The sequence below is a fragment of the Leptodactylus fuscus genome, chromosome 5 (assembly GCF_031893055.1).
Source record: "Leptodactylus fuscus isolate aLepFus1 chromosome 5, aLepFus1.hap2, whole genome shotgun sequence".
Lineage (NCBI taxonomy): Eukaryota > Metazoa > Chordata > Amphibia > Anura > Leptodactylidae > Leptodactylus > Leptodactylus fuscus.
Genome location: NC_134269.1, coordinates 101423765 through 101447819, shown reverse-complemented (window position 1 = coordinate 101447819; position 24055 = coordinate 101423765). Strand labels below are relative to the sequence as shown.

At 39.3% G+C, this 24055-nt stretch overlaps 1 protein-coding gene across 1 annotated transcript in view; it reads right to left on the bottom strand.

Annotated features, from left to right (window-relative positions):
* Positions 1 to 850: 850 nt before the first annotated feature.
* The window catches only part of STRIP2 (striatin interacting protein 2), a 38364-nt gene continuing 15159 nt past the window's right edge, over positions 851 to 24055 (bottom strand). The window contains exons 4-21 of the mRNA XM_075273891.1: positions 22593 to 22727; positions 21803 to 21923; positions 16095 to 16163; positions 15437 to 15543; positions 14445 to 14572; positions 14190 to 14369; positions 13842 to 14053; positions 12879 to 12944; positions 11834 to 11897; positions 10978 to 11049; positions 10505 to 10579; positions 9687 to 9784; positions 9149 to 9275; positions 8554 to 8654; positions 8059 to 8125; positions 6376 to 6480; positions 4087 to 4291; positions 851 to 2465 (exon numbers count right to left, since the gene is read on the bottom strand). Coding sequence (XP_075129992.1) covers positions 2215 to 2465; positions 4087 to 4291; positions 6376 to 6480; positions 8059 to 8125; positions 8554 to 8654; positions 9149 to 9275; positions 9687 to 9784; positions 10505 to 10579; positions 10978 to 11049; positions 11834 to 11897; positions 12879 to 12944; positions 13842 to 14053; positions 14190 to 14369; positions 14445 to 14572; positions 15437 to 15543; positions 16095 to 16163; positions 21803 to 21923; positions 22593 to 22727 — 2183 coding nt within the window. The 3' untranslated portion in view covers positions 851 to 2214. The remainder of the gene's footprint in view (positions 2466 to 4086; positions 4292 to 6375; positions 6481 to 8058; positions 8126 to 8553; positions 8655 to 9148; positions 9276 to 9686; positions 9785 to 10504; positions 10580 to 10977; positions 11050 to 11833; positions 11898 to 12878; positions 12945 to 13841; positions 14054 to 14189; positions 14370 to 14444; positions 14573 to 15436; positions 15544 to 16094; positions 16164 to 21802; positions 21924 to 22592; positions 22728 to 24055) is intronic.

Sequence of the window (24055 nt, the reverse complement as noted above, 5' to 3'; positions counted from 1 at the left end):
TAGTTGCCTTGACCTTGTCTGGGAATCACAAAAACTCAGGAAAAGACCCTTGAGCCTCTTTGATGAGACGAGACTATTTTAATGACTTCTAATGCACCAAGGACAACTGGATTGTCTGGATGGCTGAGAAAGGAAATCTTTGGTGAAAAGATTTTAATTCCACAGTAGTCTCTTGATACTGTTGATAACACCCAGCCGTCAGGTGGACTGTTGCATCTTCTGGCTGTATCTTCTGAAAGCTCAACTCACCTGTGACCTCTTGAGGACTACGGAGATCTTGCTTGGTGTGATGACAAAAGTTAATACATAATCTTCGTTACATTTGCTGTATATAGATTTAGTGAATGTTGAATTTGTGTTATCAATTGTGTGTATACAAGGATTCTTGTTGCCACATTATATTGCTTTATATTACTTACTGGGAAGCTAGGCATGTAGGAGGCTGACCTATCATTGATTTCAGCTCTATGAAACAATTCATCTTACAGCTTTTTAGGATGAAGACGAGCTGCCCATCACCCCTGATTTGAATAAAAAGTGATCTAAGCAATAGACATTCCCCAAAATGGTATAACTAAAAAGTACACCTGGCCCCACAAAAAAGATGCCCTGTGTATATGTGTACAGCTGCAGGGACACCTGTCAATATGGCTTTGCAGATGTTGCAAAACTACAACTCCTATATGTTGTTAAATATTTTACCACACTTTTTTTTGCTTCAAAATGTTCTTTCCCTGTTTTCCTCCTCTTAAACCTAAATGCATCTTATAGCCTGAAAAATATAGTAAACATTGTAATGCCCCATTTCCCATGCAGACGTCCCATCCAAAGTAGGAATTCACACCAATAGTTAATGCTTTGTTAATTTAATATTCATTTTGCTATAAAAATCTGCAACAGTAAAAACAGAGAAACTGCAGACATTTGGGGTATCCTGTGAACATCCCATAAATACAACATAGCTGAAATACTGTCTGGTAACGTAATACAGGTCAGTCCAGAGGTTCTTTGTTGGTTTCACAGTGAAACATTCCCTGATTGATCTCTGCAATTTTTCAGCAGGGGACAGATGTCAGGAAAGGGAACCTGTCACCGGATTTGGGCTTAGGATGCTGTGGTTTAACCTGCTCATATCAAAACCAGACATTTCTGCATAATATAGCAGGCAGGTTCCCTTTAAAGAGATTGTCTTCATTTGTTGTGTATCTATGAAAAATTCAACTTAATAAAGCTTTTAATGTCTATTAGGCGATTGTAAGTTGTGAAATCATTGTTTGAGACCAGAAATTACACTGGCTAACATGAACATACGTCAACTCTTGCCTTACTTTACCAAATAAAACTTCCTTAAGCTAAAGCCCCACGTGGCATAAATGCAGCGACAAAGACCCCACAGCGTTTTATAGTCCCTGCAAAGTGGATGCATTCTGGTGAATCCCATCCACTAGAGATGAGGGAACACTGTTCGGAACAGCCGTTCCGAACAGCACACTCCCATAGAAATGAATGGAAGCGGCCGGCACGTGGGGGGTTAAGCGGACGGCCGCCGGAAAAGTCTGCGTGCCAGGTACTTCCATTCATTTCTATGGGAGCGTGCTGTTCAGAACGGCTGATCCAAACAGTGTTCACTCATCTCTACCATCCACACATTGCAGAAAAATACCAGCAATGTGAATGCTGTGATTTCCAAAATCATTGTGTTTTTGGAAAATGTAGCATGTCAATTATACCTATGGAAACGAAGGTGGAAAATCCCAGCAGACTTGCACTTCCGATGCAGATTTTTGGCTGCAGCCTGCTACGTGAGCCCTTAGCCTTAATGTATAATAAGTAAAGAAACGGTCTACTTCCTCAAAGTTTTTCAGGTCCATGCTTGTAGTCCCGGAGGGCATGTTTACACACAGCAAATACACTGCAAATTTTATGACTAGATTTGTCAGCAAAAATGCAGTAGCAATGTCATCGCTACAAAAAATCTGGGTGATTATTTGTGTGAATATGCCCTTAACATGAACTTCTGCGGGTTTCTGTCTTGTTCATATATTGTACACACAGAGATGAACAACAGTAAATTGGCTTACATGTGGTGAGATTGTTGGCATTGGTATTACAAAACTGAAAAAAAAAATGATATGCTTTTGCATAATAAATCCATTGTGTAGTGTCTGCTTTTATTCAAAACAGTGGACCAAGAAAAGTTCTTACAGTAGTTTGTCATGAATATTGTAGCAGGTCTTCCCACTGAATTGGATTGGAGAATACCTCCCTTTCCAGCCAGAGCTCATAAGTATAATGAAAATCTTCCGGGAGTTCAAGGTTTTGTCCCACAACACTCTGCAAACAGTTATCTACTGGGGCAAACTCTTCGTTTGGATTCTTCTCATATCTCCGACTGTTGAAACTCTCAATGTTTCCCCGCAAGGTGCACTCTTCAGCCTGGAAGTCCCATGGCCTAGCATCTATATCTAAGAGAACGAATAGACACATTGTTATGTAATTATACCATGAATAACTAAAATGCATGGATGTATTGTAGAATTTTCCTATTGTGCTCATTATCTTGTGCCTTATTTCTAAACTACTGTTTGCCAGACTTTGGGTCGCAATCCAAGTTGAGGAGTGCAAGTTGAAGTCCTGTAAGAGGACTTTTGATGATGTCATGTGACCAGTCACATGCAAGGATAGAGCTTGTACAATAGCTCTAAGTATAGAAGCTTTCCAAGGCTTTCTGTATGGGAAGAATATGGAGATGAGAGGTGTGTGAAGTGGCGTAACTACCGGGGTAGCAGCTGCCACAGGGCCCGGAACATTAGGAGCCCGGTGACAGCCGCTACCGCTGCGTTTTTTGTTTTTAAATAGGCCGTTACCGGCTAGAGTTACTCTAGCTGGTAACGGGCCCTACTTACTTACCAATCCTGGCAATCCAAGCACTATTATACTTGGGGGGGTCTTTGCAGACCTCCGAATATAACGATCAGAGGCCCGGAAGAGGTAAAAGAACATAAAACCTGTGTTACTTACCTCTCTGCGATCCGGGCATGCTTCGGGCCAACTTGTGTGACGTCACATGACCCGGGACCTGCGTCCATATGCGTCGAGACGCAGGCCCCCTGGTCACATGACATCCTGGAAGATGGCTGACAGCGGTGGAGAATGCAGCGGAGCCGGGAGATAGTTAAGTAACAGTTTTTTAGGTTTGTATCCCCTCTGGGTCTCAGATTATTATACTCTAGGGTCTGAAAAGACCCCAAAGTATAATAATTGTTCATGGGTGTCCACAGTGGGGCAGAATACGGTGTACTGGGGCCACTATGGGGAATATTACTGTGCGCAGGGGCCACTATGGGGCATTATAGTGTGTGCAGAAATGCGGGCGGGGCGGTAGGGGTCAGTAGGTTGAGGTCTTCGGCATCGGTTGAGGGGGGGGGCATGTCAGAAGTTCGCCATGGGGCCCCACCATTCCTAGTTACGCCACTGGGTGTGTGTGGGCACATGAAAATAGCAGAGCAGAGCAGCCTGTATGCTAGGGGGAAACATGGGGGGGTGGGAGAACGGAGGTAGCAAAACTGGGAGAGCAGGAAGGAAAATGTCAGGGTATCATTATTGTGTAGAGGGGAAACATGCAGACAGCAAAGCTGTGTGTATATGTGAAGGAGAAATAAGCAGAACAAAGCAGTAAAACAGCTAAAGCATATAGAAAGACTGGATATAGCTGACTTTTTTTTCTTTTTTTTTATGGGACCAAGTAGGATTTTGGGGATCCCAGTGGAAAGTGTTGCTGAAAGGACAACTCACTTTCAGAATGTTTAGAAACCACTGGTCTTCTAGCTTAACTACACACCAGCTGGCTTAGTTTCCAACAAAAAAAAACAAATGTATAAAAACTGTCAGAATGTGTCTGAAATACTTAGAAAATGAGATGTAAAGCATGTTTGCCATTTTTTTGGTATAATTCTGACCCATTTTCATTAGTCTATCTACCCCACTGGTCTCTGCTAACATAAAACCAGAACCCAATATCTCCACTTTACATAGATTTATCAGTACAGTATTATGGGAATAGTTCCACTGCAGGCATCTTCTTACCATTGCCATAGGCCCAGTCATCATTCATTCTGTGGCGCACCATTTGGTAGATGGCGGACATTGTTTTCATGTTGCTCTTTCTCCACTGTCTACCAAGGTATTTGGTCTGGAGCTTCAGAAGTTTTAATACATACAACTGCATCATTGCCTGCTTGACTTTCAGTGCACGTTTTAGAATGGGGGCAGACTTAAACACCACCAACATCTGACAAGACAATAAGGAAATTGGTAAGAAGTATGAAATAAGGGACTAGAATCTTTTACATGGACTAAAATCATCAGGAACCTCTTTCTACTATGGAGATACTCAGTGACTGGCTGTATCTATCATATAACTGATATATACGACATCATTGCAATGTGACCAGTATGGGCCACCAAAGCAGCACCGCTGAAGATTTTATAGGGAATGTGTCTCCAGAAAATGATTACCAAGTTTTCATGTTACGAATTTTTGGTAATCTTGTTTTTGATTTTCCATGTCCCCATCTGCATTTAGGGGAGAGACTATATCCTGCACTTTTCACTCGCAAATTGTTTGAGTTTTCTTTTGGAACTGTCACATCATTTGCATGTGACAATATTACAATGGGAGATAACACCTTTACAGATAAAACCACTGACCTATTATTGCATCCACTACTGAAAATATCACATGAAACATATCACTAAATGCTGCTAAAAGAGCTCAGGCGATGCTCAGGCAAGAAGGCAGCCTCCAAAATCATGTACAGAAAATAGAATACAAATAGATTAGAGAAGTGTCATATATTTCACCATCTCGGTTAGATAGATTAATTGGCAATATATTTGAAGAGCTCAACGGAAAAATGGCCTAAGTCCAAAAATCAATATTGTGAGAAAAACGAAATTTAAAGTTTTAGCCTAAAGCGAACGGGCATTATTGTGGAATATATCTATCCAATGTAATCAGCTAATGAACACCGTTAATCCTAATCATAAATTGTATTATTTATTAAAAAAATTGCAGCTTCATGTATAAATATTATTTATTTAATATTATTAATTAATTACTACTATTATTAAACGATGAAGAATAATAATTACCTGCCTCCCTTTTCGGCGCTAAATATGTGCAAAAGTCGATTTAGAGCCTTTTAAACAATAAGACAAAGTTTTTACACTAATATAAACAACAGACCGGAAGTCACAATTTCAATGAAAAAATGACCAACGAGAGTGAAGTAAGTAAGTTTGTATTGGACTTAGGCCATTATTCCATTGAATGTAAATTCTTCTGCATTGAAATATATGGACTTAGGTCATTAATCCTAGGTACCTTGTAAACCCAATGCATAGAACGAGGTACAAAGAAGCTTTCTAGGTAATAATTTGAAATATGACAAAATGTGGACTTAGGCCATTTTTCCGTTGAGCTCTTCATTTCTTTTATTTTATACCATTTACTGCTCTCATGCAACTTTCTTACAATCGTAGACAATTCTTTGTTGATTCTATAATTTGGGCATAGCCATGATCATAAACTACAACTTAAAGGGATTATATCATTAGAATCTTTTTTTTGAAGTAGGAATAGTCTTAAGAAAAGCTATTCTTCTTCCTTTATTATTCTGCTCTGTGCCGCCATGTTGTTGATATTCCGTTTTTTTTGCCGTATGCAAATGAGTCTCCAGAAGACACAGGGGAGTGTCCCATGTGCTGCCTGAAGACTCTCTAGTGACGCCTCCATTTTCCTCAGCCGTGCCTCTTCAACGTGTACGCAGTGTCATCATAGTCGGGCCAAGCCTGTGTTTGGGATGGAAAACCCGCACATGCTCAGTCAGCTCTGCCATCGAGCTTTGGGCAGAACCGACTGCGCATGTCTGTTAGGCCATTTTACTGTGGCCGCTTACACGAGTGTACTGTACCTGTAAGCAGCCACAGTAAAATGGCCTAACAGACACGTGGATTCGGCTCTGCCCAAAGTCCGGTGGCAGAGCTGAGTGAGTATTCACAGAATTTCCACCCCAAACACAAGTTCGGCCCAGCAATGACGACATGGAGGACAAGGCAGAGAGGTGCGGCTGAAGAAGATGGAGGCATTGCTAGAGAGCCTTAAGGCAGCACAGTGGACGCCCCCTGTGCCGTCTGGAGAGTCATTTGCATACAGCGAAAAACTGGGATATCAACGGAACGGCGGTGTGGAGCACAATTATAAAGATAGGAGAAGAATAGCCTTTCTTAAGGCTATTCCGATGTGGTATTACTTTGTCTACTGGTCTTCAGGCTATATTTGAGGAAACACACACCATACATATGGATGCTTACCATAGTACGAGAATGCTTCCATTTAGTGAGCTTGTTTAGGATCCTCAGTAAATTAATACAGGAAAATAGATTTCTCCAGCAGAACTGATTATTGTCTCCTGATTCCTGCACATAAGAATATACAATACATACATATTATTTCTATTTCTTTACCATCTTTCTGTAGTGTATACTTTCTTCATTAGTAACAATTTCTCATCAACAGACACTGAAAATATAGCAGGGATTTCCAATTACTAAAAGACTCTTTTTTGTATATATTATACTATATTCTGTATATACTAGGATTTAAAAATGAACATAAGATAACCCAAAAGCAAATATACATTTTCCAAATTCGTGTTACACTACCAGCAACTGACCACTTGGTGGCAGCAAAAGATTAATATTTTTCCATTTACAAAACGTCTAATAGGCTGCAGTGGAATAATAAGAGCAAGGAGAGTAACCTAGGGAACACTAACAGACAAATGTCATGCTTCATGTAAAGCTGCAAATGCTATTTTATACAAAATGCTTTTGTATATTTTATTACTACAGTTAAAGGAGAAAATAGTCGCCAAAGCTACAAACAGGATATTGCAATTACCATTAGCGGGACTCCTATATCCTACTTATATGGGGAATCATAAGTTTCTACCCACTTAAATGTAATGTGTCAAAGTAAAGTAGCACATTAAACGCAATTCAAATGGCTTCCCTGAACATGGTTTTAAGAGATCGTTTCTTTTGCATCCAATGAGCCGGAGAAGGGATCTGCCAAGTATCAATGACTCCCACTGTAGTGTAACTGGCTGTTCTGTATATAATAGGGTCAATGGGTGGCCATTCATTTAAATGGTCATCATGTAGTAGTACAGAGTGCCTGCTGTAGCAAACAGTCTATTCCCTTTACAAGCAAGATCTGTCTTTGTGAGACAACCCTTTGAAAGGTTAATTGGTGCAGGGGAGTTGTATCTATCAAAAATTTCCGCCAATTTACTGACATTTAAGATTTGCAAACTAGGGGGCTTGCAATTGTTTAAACCATATTTCTGACAAAACTGGTCACAAATTGTGGTTAAATACCACCCGTAAGGGTAAGTTCACACGTAGTTTTTTTAAATCAATGGGAGCTGCTCAGGAGTTTTGTCCGGGAGTCGTTTGTTCCAGCTCCTGCAAAAAAGAAGCGAGATGCTCATTCTTCAGGTCGAGTTGCCTCGCGATTCGGCCTGAAGACACTCCCGACTAGGCCCATTCATTGGGCCTAATCCGGAGCGAAGTGCGTGGCTGGATGCCGATGCAGTGCACCGGCTTTCAGTCGCGGCTACCCGGTTTTTGGACCGGAACCTGAGGTGGCACCTAGTCATTAGTTAAGCACATCCTAGAGTGTCCTTTGTTTTACATGTAGAAAAGAGGTGTCACTTCTAGCCACCAATCCAGGTTTGTTCTACCCTTATGCTTAAAGCTTGCTCTAGAGAATGATAAATGCCAAAACAGCTACAGCAAAAATAAAATGAACTGAACAGTAGATCAGTCAATGCATGAGAGCTGAGTGATGCACTACTGTATATAGCACTTGCAAACACTCATTGGTACAGAAGCCATCATACAGTCAGTTTGCCTATACACAAAAGTCAGTGCTTGTTTTGTAAGAGAGATAGGCTATGCACAGAAAGTTGTCGTCATCTACAGATCTCTTACCAGGCTCTCAGCTGTTAGTTCAGGCAACTCATGGACAACACATGATGGGAAGTCCAGAATAGAAATGCTACAAAAAAACAAACAAAATAAGCCAAAAACAGAGCAAAATACAAAAATTAACAGATACAATTCATTTGGTTGTTGATATTGTTGTAGGATAGACCAGCAAAACTAAATCTTGGAGAGTCCCTTTAACTGTTTTCCCCAGAGCTATGGCCTCAAGTTAAAATGGTCATTTCAGAAGCAATAAATCTTATAAAGTGTATTTTATATATACGTATTTGAGAAATACTGTATATACAAATAAACAATATTACAAAGTGTGAAATAATGTGCGATAACAGCTTCTTTAGTATTCCAAGCCATGCTTCTTAGATTAGTCCATATGCCAATATCACTACTCCTTCTTCAACTCAAATCTTATTAATACTAAGAAAATTTGGTTGTGTGTGTAAGTAAATAAAATCTCAGCAAACACAAAGCTATTGCTCCCACCTGTTCTTGGCACAGATATAGGACATAATGTTCTGGTTGAAGAATTTCAGGATCAGGGGGATGCAGTTTGCGAACACCAGGTGCTGTGCGACGTATTCAAACTGTAAAACAGGAAAATGAATACACTGCAAGTAACCACAATCTGCAGACTATCACAGGGCCAGCCTTACACAGTTGAGGGGAAAAGGTATTCATACTCATTTATGAAGGATTTTTAACACTTCTTAACCAAAATGCCTCACAGCCTTTCAAGGTACACCCAGTGCCCCTTGTTTACGCTAGTTGCTGGTGTTGGTTAGTAGTGTGCGCCATTTTACCCAGAAGACATACACCTTGTAGTGGAATATGCTACCCACAAATACACTACTTTCCCACACTAGTCAATACTCATATTTCAGCACTTCTGAACTACCCAAGTGCAATGCAAAAAGTTTGTTCATTTCTATCATTGTAATGTAGATATAGTGAGTGTCCAATGTGCCGCACTACTAACACAGCCATTCTAATACTATTACTACGTGCATGAATGTTATACTACCTAAATAGCTTAGGTCACCATGTGCATTAGGATGTAGTGAAGTGTGGCATGGTTTACCTGGTAAATGTGGTTTAGCTTGAAGTGTTTCAGCAGAAGCAATAACAAGGCTGACACACTCTTCACAATGATCTCTTTGTGACGATTCACATCTATTCCCAGCTTCATACTTTGTAGGACAGTGACCCTAAAAACACAATGCAATAGGTAGGTCAGAGGGAGGTGTATTTATTAAATGTATACTTTGTATTTGGACTAGCCCTATAGTCTGACTGACCATCCTTCTAAAAACACTCCATGTTAAAAAGAAAAGAAAACAAAAGGGATTTTCAGGGCTCTGTAACAAATAACTGAGTTACCCCAAAGCAGTGCTTTTCCACTACAGCTTGTAAAACATATGCCCTCCAACTTCAACTGCAGTGGATCAAGTCAGTGGGTGCCATATGAAGGGTGGGTATAAATTGGAAAACATAAGAAAGACCCATTATTCTTAATTTTTTATTTTTTAAACATAAAGACCCCTTTATTTAACATGTGCTCTCAGCAACACAAGCCATCACTGGAATAAGACATATATTACGTCTACAGTATTACTCACGGCATTTCCTCAGGCAGGATATCAGCCAGGATATTAATGGAATCAGTCTTGGCTTTGGAGGTAGGTGCAGCTGCCAGGAGTATCTTCAGCAGGGCAATCTGCAAAGGTATATCACATTTAGGAACATACATTGCATAGATATTATTATTATTATAATACATTTTACTTATATAGCGCCAACATATTCTGCAGCACTGTACAATTTGGAGGGTTCAAATACAGACGAAAAGATATATAAGCTGCTGGAATATAAAGTTAATGTAGGCACTCGTATATTCTTGTGACTAGCTGCCTGTGATATTGCAAATAGGATAGTAAACAGCTTTCCTTATTGTATCCAAATTTCTCTTTTCCTGTGTCAGCTATTTGTTTCACATTTTATAGTCACTCCTGTCAAGAATTACATGTAAAGAAATCAGAAGTAGTAGTAAAGGATAGGGAAAAGGGTCAGGATGTTCCTTACTGTACATGACCGTAGCTTAAGAGAGAAATGTACAGTGTGCTGCAGCTTTAATGGGGATATTAGCAACAGAAAAACATATGTATAGCTTTCAAAACAAGGTTTACCAAAGAAACCTAAAAATATGTCAGGTCATGAAGTGGTTAAAGAAAAATGTAAGAAAACCGCTTTACACACATACATAAACACTATAACCCCCTCACCCCAAACACACTTCAGTATATCTTATCCCCTTATAGCTGGTAAACCTCAGAATTAACACGATAAATGCTGCAAGAAATTAATAAAATATATCTTAAAAGATATTCAGAATAACAATGATTTTGTCCAACACTTTGATGGTATGAATACAGCTTACCATGTACTGAGGTATGTTGAACAGCATGGCCTTGTACAGACACTCAGCTGCAGTCTCCTCCACATCTTCTTCACCCTAAAAGTGTAAAGCATAAATGTATAGGATGCTGGACACTTTCATATTATAGTTAGCCATACACATTAGAAGTGTGTAAAACAAGTTAAAGTAGGCAAGGCCTCCCGACTCTTCCCCCATGGCCGATGCCGGTGAGATAGGCATTGGCAGTTGGATTTCCCTTCTCCCAGTTATGAACGCATGCAACAGTCGGGCAAGCCAAGTGTGTATATATGGGGAAGTCAAGCAAGATGACTGTATTGGCACATAATCACTAGCTTCACTGCTTAAAGAACCCCCCACCCCCAGAAGAATTGGGGTAAAATCATTGAAAGCTATGAAGAATATATTGATAGAATATGATAAAAACTGAATACAACTTGTTCAGGACAAAGCACAATTTACAGCACTGCTCTTACCAGTGACATGGGACATCGCTCCAATTCTTCCTCTTTTTTTATCTGGATATCAGCTATTGAAACATATTTATGCTGCAGAAATAAACATTTATATTTTTACAATTAAAAGTAGAAATATTTATGGAAAAACTTATCTGGAGGGTAGTCAATTATCGATTAAGAAATCTTTGGCTTACACTGAAAAAGGAAGTATCTTAGAGGCTGCAGATACAATAACTCGTGACTACCTTCTATTATTTATACTGTATAAGACACAGAATGGAAACATTTATATTAAAGGGGTTTTCCAAACCTTTTCTATATACACAGCCTAACCTCTGGAAAGGTCATCAATATCAAGAAGGGGGATGACACCTGACTTTGTGCTCAAGAAAGTGACTGCCTCATGTTAATAGCCACTGTATAGTCATGAGCACAGATTTAGGAATTGCACTATGGGCTAGCTCTCTTCTCACAAAACGCAAGTCTCATGCTGACACAGACAACGGTGTTTATGATGAGGATCACATTTTCTCAAGAAATCAAATGCATACTCCAGCAGGCCGTGCACTTGTACTGAAATCTACACTAGCTTGTAGCCAGGTGTAGAGGCTTGATAAATCTGCCACATTTTTTTTAATGTATTTGACAAACCGTTTAATAGGCCACACTGTTAATTGTAGATGTACTGCACTCAGAGGAATCTAATTTTTTTTTTTTTTAGAAAGGCAACTCCATCTTATTCCATCATTTCATTGAAAAAAACATAGCAAAAGAATATATATGACATCCAAATACAACACAGTCACCAAATCTTTTGGACAAAATCACCCGCACAGCCCTAGCTACTCAGAAAGAGGATTATTTAGATTATTACCTGCTTTAAAATTTTCACACTCTCGTGGATAGGACGAGGGAGTCCCACCAATGTGTCAGTGTCACTGATCAGGAATGGGGTTGAAAAAGATAAAGTTAATTCATCTGCGTATAGCAAAAGCAAAAATTAACCTGATCCTGTTAGGTTGTAGGTGATGTAAATTGGTTTCCCTACAAAACTCCGTTATGGCACTTAGGCAGTGTTACAGTCGATCATAAAGAAGACAACACATCTATTAGTTAGTTGCAGAGCGCCCATTGACTATATACATCTGAGAAGTACACTCCTAACTCTGCAAGAACAGACTTATACATACTGGCAAGGTTAGGCTGCTTCACATGGGGGTGCTGGTTTATTACCATCCTTGCCTTTCCAATCTCTGTATACACATGGGATCCAGATCGACCCCACAGTATACTCTAGAGGCTGCATTCCTCCTGTATTTGGGCCTAATGCATCAGTTACAAGAGAAGTCAGGGAAAAAGAAAAGTTAAAATGCCCCCCCCCCCAAAAAAAAAAAAAAAGAAAAAAGATCTATTATAAACTTATTGGTGTGGGTGAGCACAATGAGAGAAATAAATAACATGAAATGGAAACTACAACAAAAAAAAAAATAAAGCCACTACTAAGTCACAGTCTAGCCAAGCCCATGGCGATACAACAGTATGTGTCACCTTTATAAAAATGACTAATAGAGAAGGGAAAAAAAACTAAAAGCAAATTTTCTTGGTTATTAAAATAAAGTAAAAACATGGAAAAAATGAAAAAAAAAGCCCCATTTATCACTAAAAAAGAGGCAAACATTATTTGTATAGTCCAAAGGATATAAATAAATGTGATAGGCCTCAGAACTGCAAGTATGAAAAAAAACACATATGCGTCTGGTCCTAAACCAGGCAAAAAAGCCTAGTCCTGAAGTGGTTAAACCAGGTACAGGACTGGGCATTCCCATTTTCATGACCTCATAAAACTATAAAACTAGATATATTCATAGATATAGTAAAGCAATAGTAGGTAAGTACAGTGGAGTTGTACTGATACGCACTGTCCTAGGGTGAAACCAATGAACTTGTTCCGACTCATCTCCAAGAAATCTTCAATGTCTTTTTGTCTAAAGGACAACAGAGAGATAGAATAGAATGCATAGTCCTAAATCTGAAACTTATGAACACTGAGGAAAATGTATCATTAGGGGAACTACTAAAGTCAGTTTTGCTGGAGTCTGCATTTGTGTAATTCGCACCAAATTTATCAAATAGCACACAATGTTTTATAAATTTATAGGTTTTAGATGTCTGTCCTGAACTCAACTGAACTATTTAAGCCACCCACTGACCGGAGTGAGTTCGCAACAATTTATGTGACATTTGAAAAAGGTCACAGTTGATAAATCTGGGAGTACAGACAGCTACATGGGCTAACCACGTCCACTTTCCCAGCTATTTTTGAAAAGTGGAGTAGATGGTGCAGAAACTAAAAAAAAAAGTCACAAATTTTCTCTCAAATGAGTTTTAAGAGAAAAAAAAGGCTCAAATCCCTGGTTTGCGATTTGGAGTTCTGGAGTGCAGGGTTTGACTTCAGCATCATAGAGATGATGGGTTCTTTATTAGTTCGAATGGACTTGCACTAAGAAGGAGCAGCTCCCGCTCAAGCATGTAAGAAGGCTGACCATTCATTTAAAAGGGTGCTACCTAACAGTACATTTACTACCACAGTAGCAGAGCGAGAAACATGTTGTCTATAACGCCACTTGGTAATAATTAGGGAAAAAGTATGGAAAATAGATTGTCTTATTGAGATAACCCCCTTTAATTATACTTTCTTGATGCTCATTTTATCAGTACTCATTTTGCTATGGCAATCTTCTAATCTAGTGAGAGATTAAAAAGTTGTCTCAGGTGGATAACCCTTATCCATATACTCTGAATTAAGATTTTCCATGTGAGACGCCATATTCATTTTAGTGAGAGAAAAACCTTTAATGATGCTACTACTATAGTTGCCCTACCTTACTTTCGGCGCCCAGGGTAGGCCTTTAGGAAAGGACACCCTCTCCATGTTGTTCCTTAAGGCAGACAAAGGTTGTGACATAAGATCCCTTTCTTGCACATCAGACTCTGTGTCAATCATATTTTCTGAATCCTCATTCTCTTCTTCTTCTGTTCCAGTGGTTTCTTCACTCTTGAATGGATCTTTCTCATTGTATACATCCAGGCTGTCCTGTTTAAAATAAATGATAGTAAGCCAAAGGATTTGCAGAGATCTGAGGTTTTACATTCATGGTTTATAGCCTGAAAACATAAAACCTCAGGACATGTAAAACTAATTGACCTAAAATTATAATAAAAAGTCATACCCTTCTACTGCGTCGCCCACGTTTCTGCTGTTCACCTAGTTCAATGCCATAAGATGGTGGAGCTGTGGCTTTCATATTCTTCATTACTTGGATGCTATCTTCAGATAGTGGTGAAAGACCCAGTTCTGATCTCTTCTGCTCCTTAGCCCTCTGTAGCTCAGAAAATCCTCCTAGTGTGAACTGACACATCAATTACATTAGAACCATACATTAAAACCATGCAGAATGAAAGAAAGCATGTGGGCAGAAACATACAAGTAGCACTTTCCAGAGAAGCAGAAGGACCTTTTTCATTGGAAAATGGGGGGAGTGCCCGCTGCAGAACTTGGTCACCATTGTGAAAAGGAGATGAGCAAATGGCTCTTCACCATTAGATGGGAAGGCTTGAATAAAGAAAAAAAAACACACGTCCATCACAATTGTCAAAAAATCTAATAGTTAACCAATTATGAAAACTGGTATACTTGTGTGAAACTAGGTTCACACCTGCGTTCAGCACTCCGTTTTGTGCTTTCCGTCTTCTACTTGCAAGGAGACTGAAAGCACAGACCAGGTCCGGCCGTGAGCAGCGGTGGGCGTTTCATGCTCTCCGCCGCGAAACCGTTTTTTAAAATCCGGACACATAGTACTGCATGTCCGACTCTGTGTCCGGATTAAAAAAAACCCGGATTCGCGGCGGAGAGCTTAAAACGCTCACCGCCACTCACGGCCGGACAGCTTTTTCACCCATTCAAATGAATGGGTGAGAAAGACTCCTGCAGGTTTCCGTCTCCTGCTCTGTTTTATGCAGGAAACGGAAACCTGAAGTACGGATTGCCGGGTGCAGATGTGAACGAGCCCTTAGCTGATTTTTTTCTCTATTGTGAATTTCCTATCTAAAGCCGGGGTCCCACATGGTAAAGACACCGCGGCATTTTACAGTCCCTATGAAGGTGATTGTAAAATGCATCCACAAATTGCAGAACAATACACACAGTGGAAATGTTGTGATTTCCAAATTGCAGCATGTCAATTATACCTATGGAAACACCGGCGGTTTCCCTAAAGGTATAAAGGAAGCAGAGAGTCCGCAGAGGAAACCTCTGCGCACTGTGAAAAGCACTACAGGAAAAACTGCAATGCGTTTCCGTATATTGTAAGGCCCGCTATGTGGGGCCATACAATCCACACTGGTGTCCCACCCTTTACTTTATTATCTGCAGCAGCTATATAGCTACATGCAATAAAGGAATTTCTTCAATACTCACCAAGTTCTGTACGGAAGGTCTCCCGCTGTGTAATCCATTCTTTCTCATCTTCTGGTAACTCCTGCCTCATGTTCTCCACCAGCAAATACATAACACTCAAGAACACCCTAAATAAAGCAAATATTCAGCACATCAACAAAGCTTTAATTCTCTTAAAGGGGCTCTCCAAGATTGGATATTGATGACCTATCCTTAGGATAGATTGTCAATATCTGATGGGTGGGGGTCAGATACCCCTTACAGTGGATGGAGCTAGAAGCATATCTTATTTACATGCAGGATTTGCCTTCTATTCCATGCTGAAATTCTTCTGAAATGTCCATTTATGTTTAACAGGAACCTTTTTTAAAGGCTTTGGATTTTTCTACTACTGATTTCAAACAACATCATAAAAAAGTAACAATGAACTGACATTACAATAGGCCACGGAAAAGACAGTGGATGACCACAAGTGGGTTTAGCCCTTAAGTATTATCATGGTGTCTATCATACACCACTATCATACACATATCATTATGATAGACACCACAATAGTACTTAAGGGTTAATTTACTGCCAGTATGAAGTTTTGTTCTAGTCAGATACCAAGCAGTGCTACAATCCAGTTGAACAACCACCAATAGACTTTAATGAAATGGTTAATAAGAGTCTACCGTACCTGAGCTCAGTGCTGTCAGCTAGTGATAGAGCTGGTTTCCTCAGAGCCCTGCTGCAGGCCTGGCTGTTCCTAGAACCAACAAGAAAATATATAGCATTACTGAGATTTTAGAACAAATCTAATGTGGACTAAAAACAGCACACCCATGGTTGTTACTGAACAAGCAGCAGGATAAAGCCAACAAATATAGTAAACGTGAGATTAGTGACAGACTTGTAGAGAATAGGGTGTCTTATGCCTCCTGTTGCACCCATTTTCATCGCCTTACAACACTCATGTCCCCCCTACACAGCCCCCTCAGCTGAGGCAGTTTCATCCTCCTGCTATTTTCTTTGTCACAGCTCCCATCTGATATCTTGTACATGAGGCAAACAGAAACCAGATGCATGGGTAGTACTGTACCTCTGCAACTGCAGCGCCCAATAAAGTACTGCGCATGCACTAGATGTTGCTCATACACACTGATAAGTGTGGTAACAGACTACATTTAAATGCTAAAATTATAGTTGTTTGCTGCCTCGAATACAGGTTTATTGCAGAGAACATTGTACTAAAATGTCAGTTTCAGTCTGTGAAATATCAACTGTATATTGGATGCATTTCCTGAACCGAACATTGAACAGCGACCTGGACATCAGTCACCTAGGAGTCCCTGCCTCCCTATCGGACTTGCGTCTCATACAGTGTTATGGTTAGTCCTGTGAAGAGGCAGGACTCCTAGTACCATAACTGGATATGAAGCTTGGAGTCCGGTTTACAGCTCAGTGTTTGGTCCAGGAAAGTAAGCCGATATATGGTTTGTATTTCACGGGCCAAGTGTGGCCCTTCGAAACAAGTTTAAAGGGGTTGTCCCATCTCAAGGATCCTATCTATACTGCTAGCTTATGTGGATTTAAGACTATTCCTAAATACATTGCTTCAACAAAACTGCTTTATTTGGTTACTATCTAAGATTATTTACTTCATTGTTTACACTGCATTTCCATAACCACGGACCTGGGGATGATCTTATCTCTCCGCCCAGGACAAGTGATGTAGCTCCCTGCTCTCAGGAGGGGAAGCTGAGTCCTCGGAGTGAGCTTGTATTTCTGAGCAGTTTATCTCCCTCTTCCAGGGTCTGCTAATTGAATTTTGCTGATAAGGGCTGAGACAGGTAGTCTGTTACCTCTGTATGTAAACACAGACCTAAAACTGAGTTTATTGCAAGCTGACTCTTGGTCCTGTAACATGTAAGTTTGGGATTCTCATCACCTATCAAATCCAGCTCTGCTACATCAGCTTCATATTGTGCATCTTCCAGTAATAAATCTATACACAGTAACATTCCCCTAAGTAAAGTAAGGGGCCTAGAACAGTATACCAAAGAAAGCACAGACTTTTATAAAATAAATATATATATATATTCATATTCATGTACCTAGTATGAACCTAGTACAGGAGAATAATATAACAGAGCTGCACATAAACAAAAACAGAGATTTTACAGGGAGCCTAGAAACCAGGCATTACAGCAAGGATAAGTAAGGAAGAAATCCAGCGTCTCCAGGAACTTGTTAAAAATAAATCTTTTATTTCTTCATCTTTAAAAAAAGCTTTGACAGCATACCAAAGATGGCAAGTACTCCAACATGGAACTTATTGTTTGAGCTACGCGTTTCGGAACTGCTTCGGTTCCTTCGTCATGGCATACTGAGGGCTTACATTCACAGGTGTTTTAAACTGTGATCAATTAAAAACCCCACCCCTTAAAACTATTAAGTTCATGTGGTACGTCATACTTGCCATCTCTACTACAATAAACAAGATGGCTATATATCAGTATATTCATTGTGTGGCCTTATTAGTGCATTTTTACATAATTATGATAATATCATTGGAACAAACAAACTATATGTCTAAGCATATTTTCACAACATATGTCACTTATCATTTCTCTATTATTTTACTTATTGAACGGATCAAATAATTTTACCTACTCCATATGTTCTAACCTGTCTCGATGGTATTCTTTTAGTCATATTCCCTAAGTAGATCACATAAAAGAGATATCCAGTTTACTAGGAGCCGTTTCTTCTATAAGATTATACACATGACCTGTCATGTGACAAGTCACATGACAGGTCTGCCATCCCCCTTGCATCACATGATCGGAGATTTAGTGCAACAGGAGGTCCTTAGATTTATATAGTTATATCTTTAAATCTTTTAACCTACTCCCAGAAACTTGATCTTCACCAGGTAAGTATCTATATACAGGTATAATGGATATGTTATTTTAATAAATGTAAGTCACATCAGAGCGTATATTTAACCCGTGTGGGTGTCGTGTATTCAGTATAACTATCCAATACGCTTCACGGGTTAATAATACCTTACGCCAATTTCCGCCCCTAATGGGCTTTGGTATTTTTTCTATGGCATAATACACAAGTGTTGAGGTATCTCCTGCATGAATTTCTGAAAAATGTCGGGAAACACCCGACATATTTTCTTTCTTTTTAGAACTATCCTGTATATGCTCTGACACTCTTGTCTTGACATTACGAATGGAACACCCGACATAACTCAAATTGCATGCAGTACATTCCACTATATATATTATATGATGACTCATACAATTTAAAAATTGATTTATATGGTGAGTGTATTGCCGGATGATCAACCTATACACAATATAGGAGTTATAGGCACTAATCCGGCATTTTATCCCTTGGGATCGCGGGCTCCCTCCTATGCACAATTTCAGTCTGCCATGGAGAGGGACCTCGGGACCCTAAGGGATACTATTAGTCATAGTAACAAACGACAAAAAAATAATTTAAATTATAGAGAAAAGCAGGCATTAAAAACATTAAAAGAACAAAAAGCACTAGTATTTAAAAAAACAGACAAAGATGGAAAAATAGCAGTGATGGACAAACAATTCTATAGAGAAGGATGTTTAAAAATATTAAAAGATAGTACTACATATCGAAAGTTAGAAAAAGACCCTACTCAGGAGTTTATGACTTCTTTAATGGGATTAGTGGACGAAGGAGTACGTTGCGGTATATTTTCTAGGGAACAATCAAAACATCTTATACCTGAATTCCCTGTTAATGCAATTTTCCACGGAATCCCTAAGACGCATAAAAATGAAATACCTGTCCCTTTTCGACCTATTGTGGACCGGAATTGGGTCACTAAATGAAAAATTATGTTCATGGCTTGATTTATTATTACAGCCATTAGTATCCCGTATGCCAGGGTACATCCAGGATACTAAAAATTAATTATTATTAAATGCAATTGACCAAATTAGGTGGGAAGACAAATTTTCCTGGATAACTAGCGATATCCAGGCTCTATATTCGAATATTCCACATACCGTCGCAATTAAAGCATTGTCTTTTCATTTAGAACATTATAGTCGATATTCCGATATACTGAAAGAATATATCATAGAAGTGACATCATATTTGTTGACACATAACTTTTTTCTTTTTGACACAGAATACTATCTGCAAATTAAAGGCGCTCCCATGGGAGCGCCTTTCTCACCTTCCATAACGAATTTAGTGCTGGGGTGGTGGGAGGAAAAACAAATTTATTCTATTACCAGTCCATTTCATAAGGAGTTGGTGTGGTACGGGAGGTACATAGACGACGTCCTTATGATTTGGCAGGGGTCGTCTATGTCCGTACCACATCTAATCTCCTATTTCAATCAAAATGAGATAGGACTTAGATTTACTTTTTCTCACCACCCCACAAATATATCCTTTTTAGACGTGAGCCTTACTGGTAATATCAAGGAGGCTAGAATTGATACTAGCATTTATCGTAAAGAGCTGGCAGGGAATACATTACTGATGGCTGATAGCCATCATCCAGCTCATACTATTAAATCAATCCCTATCGGAGAACTTATTCGAACGCAACGTACATGTTCCACTGAAAACAGCTATAGAGAACAACGAGACATTACAGTAGATAGGTTAAAAAACCGAGGTTACCCTGAATGGGCGTTAAATCGAGCCATAAAAATTGTGGATAACAAAACTCGAAAGTCATTATTGGAGGATAGAGTAAATAAAAATATTACAACTTCTAATAGAGTAGTTTTTTCTACACCTTTTAGTCGACAGTACAATCAAATAAAACAAATATTTAATCAAAATATCCCGATATTATACCAAGACCCGGCTACATACAGTATTTTGAGTGGAGGGGTACAATGTGTAGCAAAAAGAGGTCGAACATTAGGAGATATTTTATCTCCAAGTTTGTTCGTAAATGATGACCATAAGAAGTCGGAGACATGGCTGAAAATTAAGGGTTTCCACAAGTGTGGAATGCCCCGTTGTAATATGTGTAACTATGCCAAGAAAACACAAACTTTTACAAATTCGGAAGGTAATAAATTGCACCATATAAATCAATTTTTAAATTGTATGAGTCATCATATAATATATATAGTGGAATGTACTGCATGCAATTTGAGTTATGTCGGGTGTTCCATTCGTAAAGTCAAGACAAGAGTGTCAGAGCATATACAGGATAGTTCTAAAAAGAAAGAAAATATGTCGGGTGTTTCCCGACATTTTTCAGAAATTCATGCAGGGGATACCTCAACACTTGTGTATTATGCCATAGAAAAAATACCAAAGCCCATTAGGGGCGGAAATTGGCGTAAGGTATTATTAACCCGTGAAGCGTATTGGATAGTTACACTGAATACACGACACCCACACGGGTTAAATATACGCTCTGATGTGACTTACATTTATTAAAATAACATATCCATTATACCTGTATATAGATACTTACCTGGTGAAGATCAAGTTTCTGGGAGTAGGTTAAAAGATTTAAAGATATAACTATATAAATCTAAGGACCTCCTGTTGCACTAAATCTCCGATCATGTGATGCAAGGGGGATGGCAGACCTGTCATGTGACTTGTCACATGACAGGTCATGTGTATAATCTTATAGAAGAAACAGCTCCTAGTAAACTGGATATCTCTTTTATGTGATCTACTTAGGGAATATGACTAAAAGAATACCATCGAGACAGGTTAGAACATATGGAGTAGGTAAAATTATTTGATCCGTTCAATAAGTAAAATAATAGAGAAATGATAAGTGACATATGTTGTGAAAATATGCTTAGACATATAGTTTGTTTGTTCCAATGATATTATCATAATTATGTAAAAATGCACTAATAAGGCCACACAATGAATATACTGATATATAGCCATCTTGTTTATTGTAGTAGAGATGGCAAGTATGACGTACCACATGAACTTAATAGTTTTAAGGGGTGGGGTTTTTAATTGATCACAGTTTAAAACACCTGTGAATGTAAGCCCTCAGTATGCCATGACGAAGGAACCGAAGCAGTTCCGAAACGCGTAGCTCAAACAATAAGTTCCATGTTGGAGTACTTGCCATCTTTGGTATGCTGTCAAAGCTTTTTTTAAAGATGAAGAAATAAAAGATTTATTTTTAACAAGTTCCTGGAGACGCTGGATTTCTTCCTTACTTATCGCTTGTATCTAGTGGATTGAAGTCCGTCCACGTCCGAGCAGCCTGGGAACTATTTCCTATACATCTAAAAGGGTGAGCTGGATATTCGTTTTTCTATATATTACAGCAAGGATGTATGTATTAACCAAGGTGCTAAAATAATGATTTATTTAGAATGGAATATGCTCCAAACATACGCAATTTCCATGTTCAGCAGTTCCAGGAAGACAGCAAATGTTCCCATCTGATACAGAAGGAAGCAGTTATAGCGAGACCAGTGTAGGACATCTGATTCAGTTTCACACTCTCCAAACACACCTGGTCAGGAAACAAATTTTAGAGGTCAGCCACTGAGCTCAATATTGCAACAGGAATGAGATCCCTGGTAAAAAAAATTATATATATATATATATATATATATATATATATATATATATATATATATATACACACACACACACACACACACACACACTGTGACACAGTGACCCCTGAGATATTGAATGTGCAAATGTAGGGAAGAGACGCCAGCCTGTCAGCAGAAAGGAAGTATCGCAGACTGCACAGCATACACAGCTGCATGGATATAGGCAATGACAGCCCTTGAATGGTTTCTGCAGTCGTGCCACAACAATACTTATGTATTTTTACAGGCTAAAGTGACATTTCATCCACAACAATGTACCACGGCATAAAATAGACACAGCCGAGGGATGCTTTATCACTGCTAACTGGTTGTTGGATAGGGTATAAGGACTTTCCAGAAATGTATGAATTTAGGGCAACTTCTTTAACAGTCTGAGCCTTACTTCAAACAGCCACATGGCAGGTACAGGAAAGGTACATGTCCAAAGGAGTTAAGTATAAGGAAAATGTTCGTTCTTGTACCGAGTTAGCCATTAAAAAGGTATCAACTACTGAAGACTATCAAGTTTTTTTTGCTATTTTTATATTTCCAAAGGAGTTAAATCAACTTGAAGAGCTCACCTTGTGCCAAGTAGAGAATAGCTCTGGCAGCCGAGAGCCGCTTCTCCCGGATTACCATCTCCAGTTCATCAAGGAGGCGCATGACATGAGTTCTGTGCAGTGCTGAATCCAAAGATGTCCATCTGGTCTCTCCTCCTGGAAGAAGGATTCCATTGCAAGAATAGTAAAACATTTTCAGTTTTCAACCTTATAAAGATCACAAATCTAGTCAACCATTACTTGTGTGTGTTTATTTGCATATACCAAAAGCTCACTTATACGAAGATTTATTATGGAAAGATAACATGTAGATGGAAACTTGAGATAAAATTTATACATTTACTTCTAAGTAGAGTTAGGTGATTAATCCAATGATTTCAACCAGAGTTCTTCAGAGCATTCTGTCTCATTAACAGAATTGTCCCCGAGATCTCCTGTAATTGTACAATGGGTTCCAGGCTTTAAATATGGCAACCGCATCAGGAGCTGCGAGCTGAGTGGATGTCATAGCTGCAGGGTCCCTGCTGTTTCACAAAGCAGAAACTGGGCAGCAGTTCCTACACAGACATCTCTGATCACAGGCACTTAATATCTGAGGGGACCCATTGCTTTCACACCCACCCAACTTCCAAATGGCTCCTGTGCTGCAAGATTGCAGTTGTTGTTTGGTTGCTATGGCAACTTGGAGCCTTTTGAGGCCTACTGTGCCTGCCGTAGTATATAACAAAGTTATATACAAAGTTAATTTTTTGAAAAAACAAACAACAAACTAACCCAAAAAACATCTATCTAATAAATAATTGTGAAAAGTCAAGTCACCCAACCCCTTTGCTATAAAGATTATAAAAGTAAACGAAAACACATTAGGTTTCCTTACATCACTAAATTTCTAACTAGAAACTATTGTAAGGACACTTATCCTGGTCTGGTGGTTACGGAATAAGTCTCTAATCATGGGGACCTGATCCCCTATTCTCCTAATTGCTGTGGAAATTGGCAATCAAAAGTCTCCCTAAAGCCTTTTTGTGAAGGTAGCGCGCCAGACGGGTTGCATGACCAGCACTTCTAAGGAGCTGCCAGAACTGTAATCTCCATCAGCCCCATGGAATTGAATAATGCAGTGATCACACAAGTGCACTGGCGCTCCATTCTCAAAGAGGCTACAAAGGGACTTCTGGTGCCCTGTTTTCTTGATCACTGGGGGACCTAGCGGTTGGGACCCCACAAATTACACACTTACTCCCTGTCCTGTGGATAGAGGAAAAGTATCAGAGCAGTCACCCACAACCCACTTAGTCAGCGATATATTCCTTGAAGGATTTTTCCTCATGCCATCAATTATGATCAACAGCTTCTTCATTATGGACAATAGTTAGGTGGTAAGATAAGGAAACCTGTCTCAAATATATCCGACTCCTTCAGCTCCACTTTATCTTTTTTTTTTTCTCTCTCTCTCTTTTGTAACCCCCCCCCCCCCACCAATC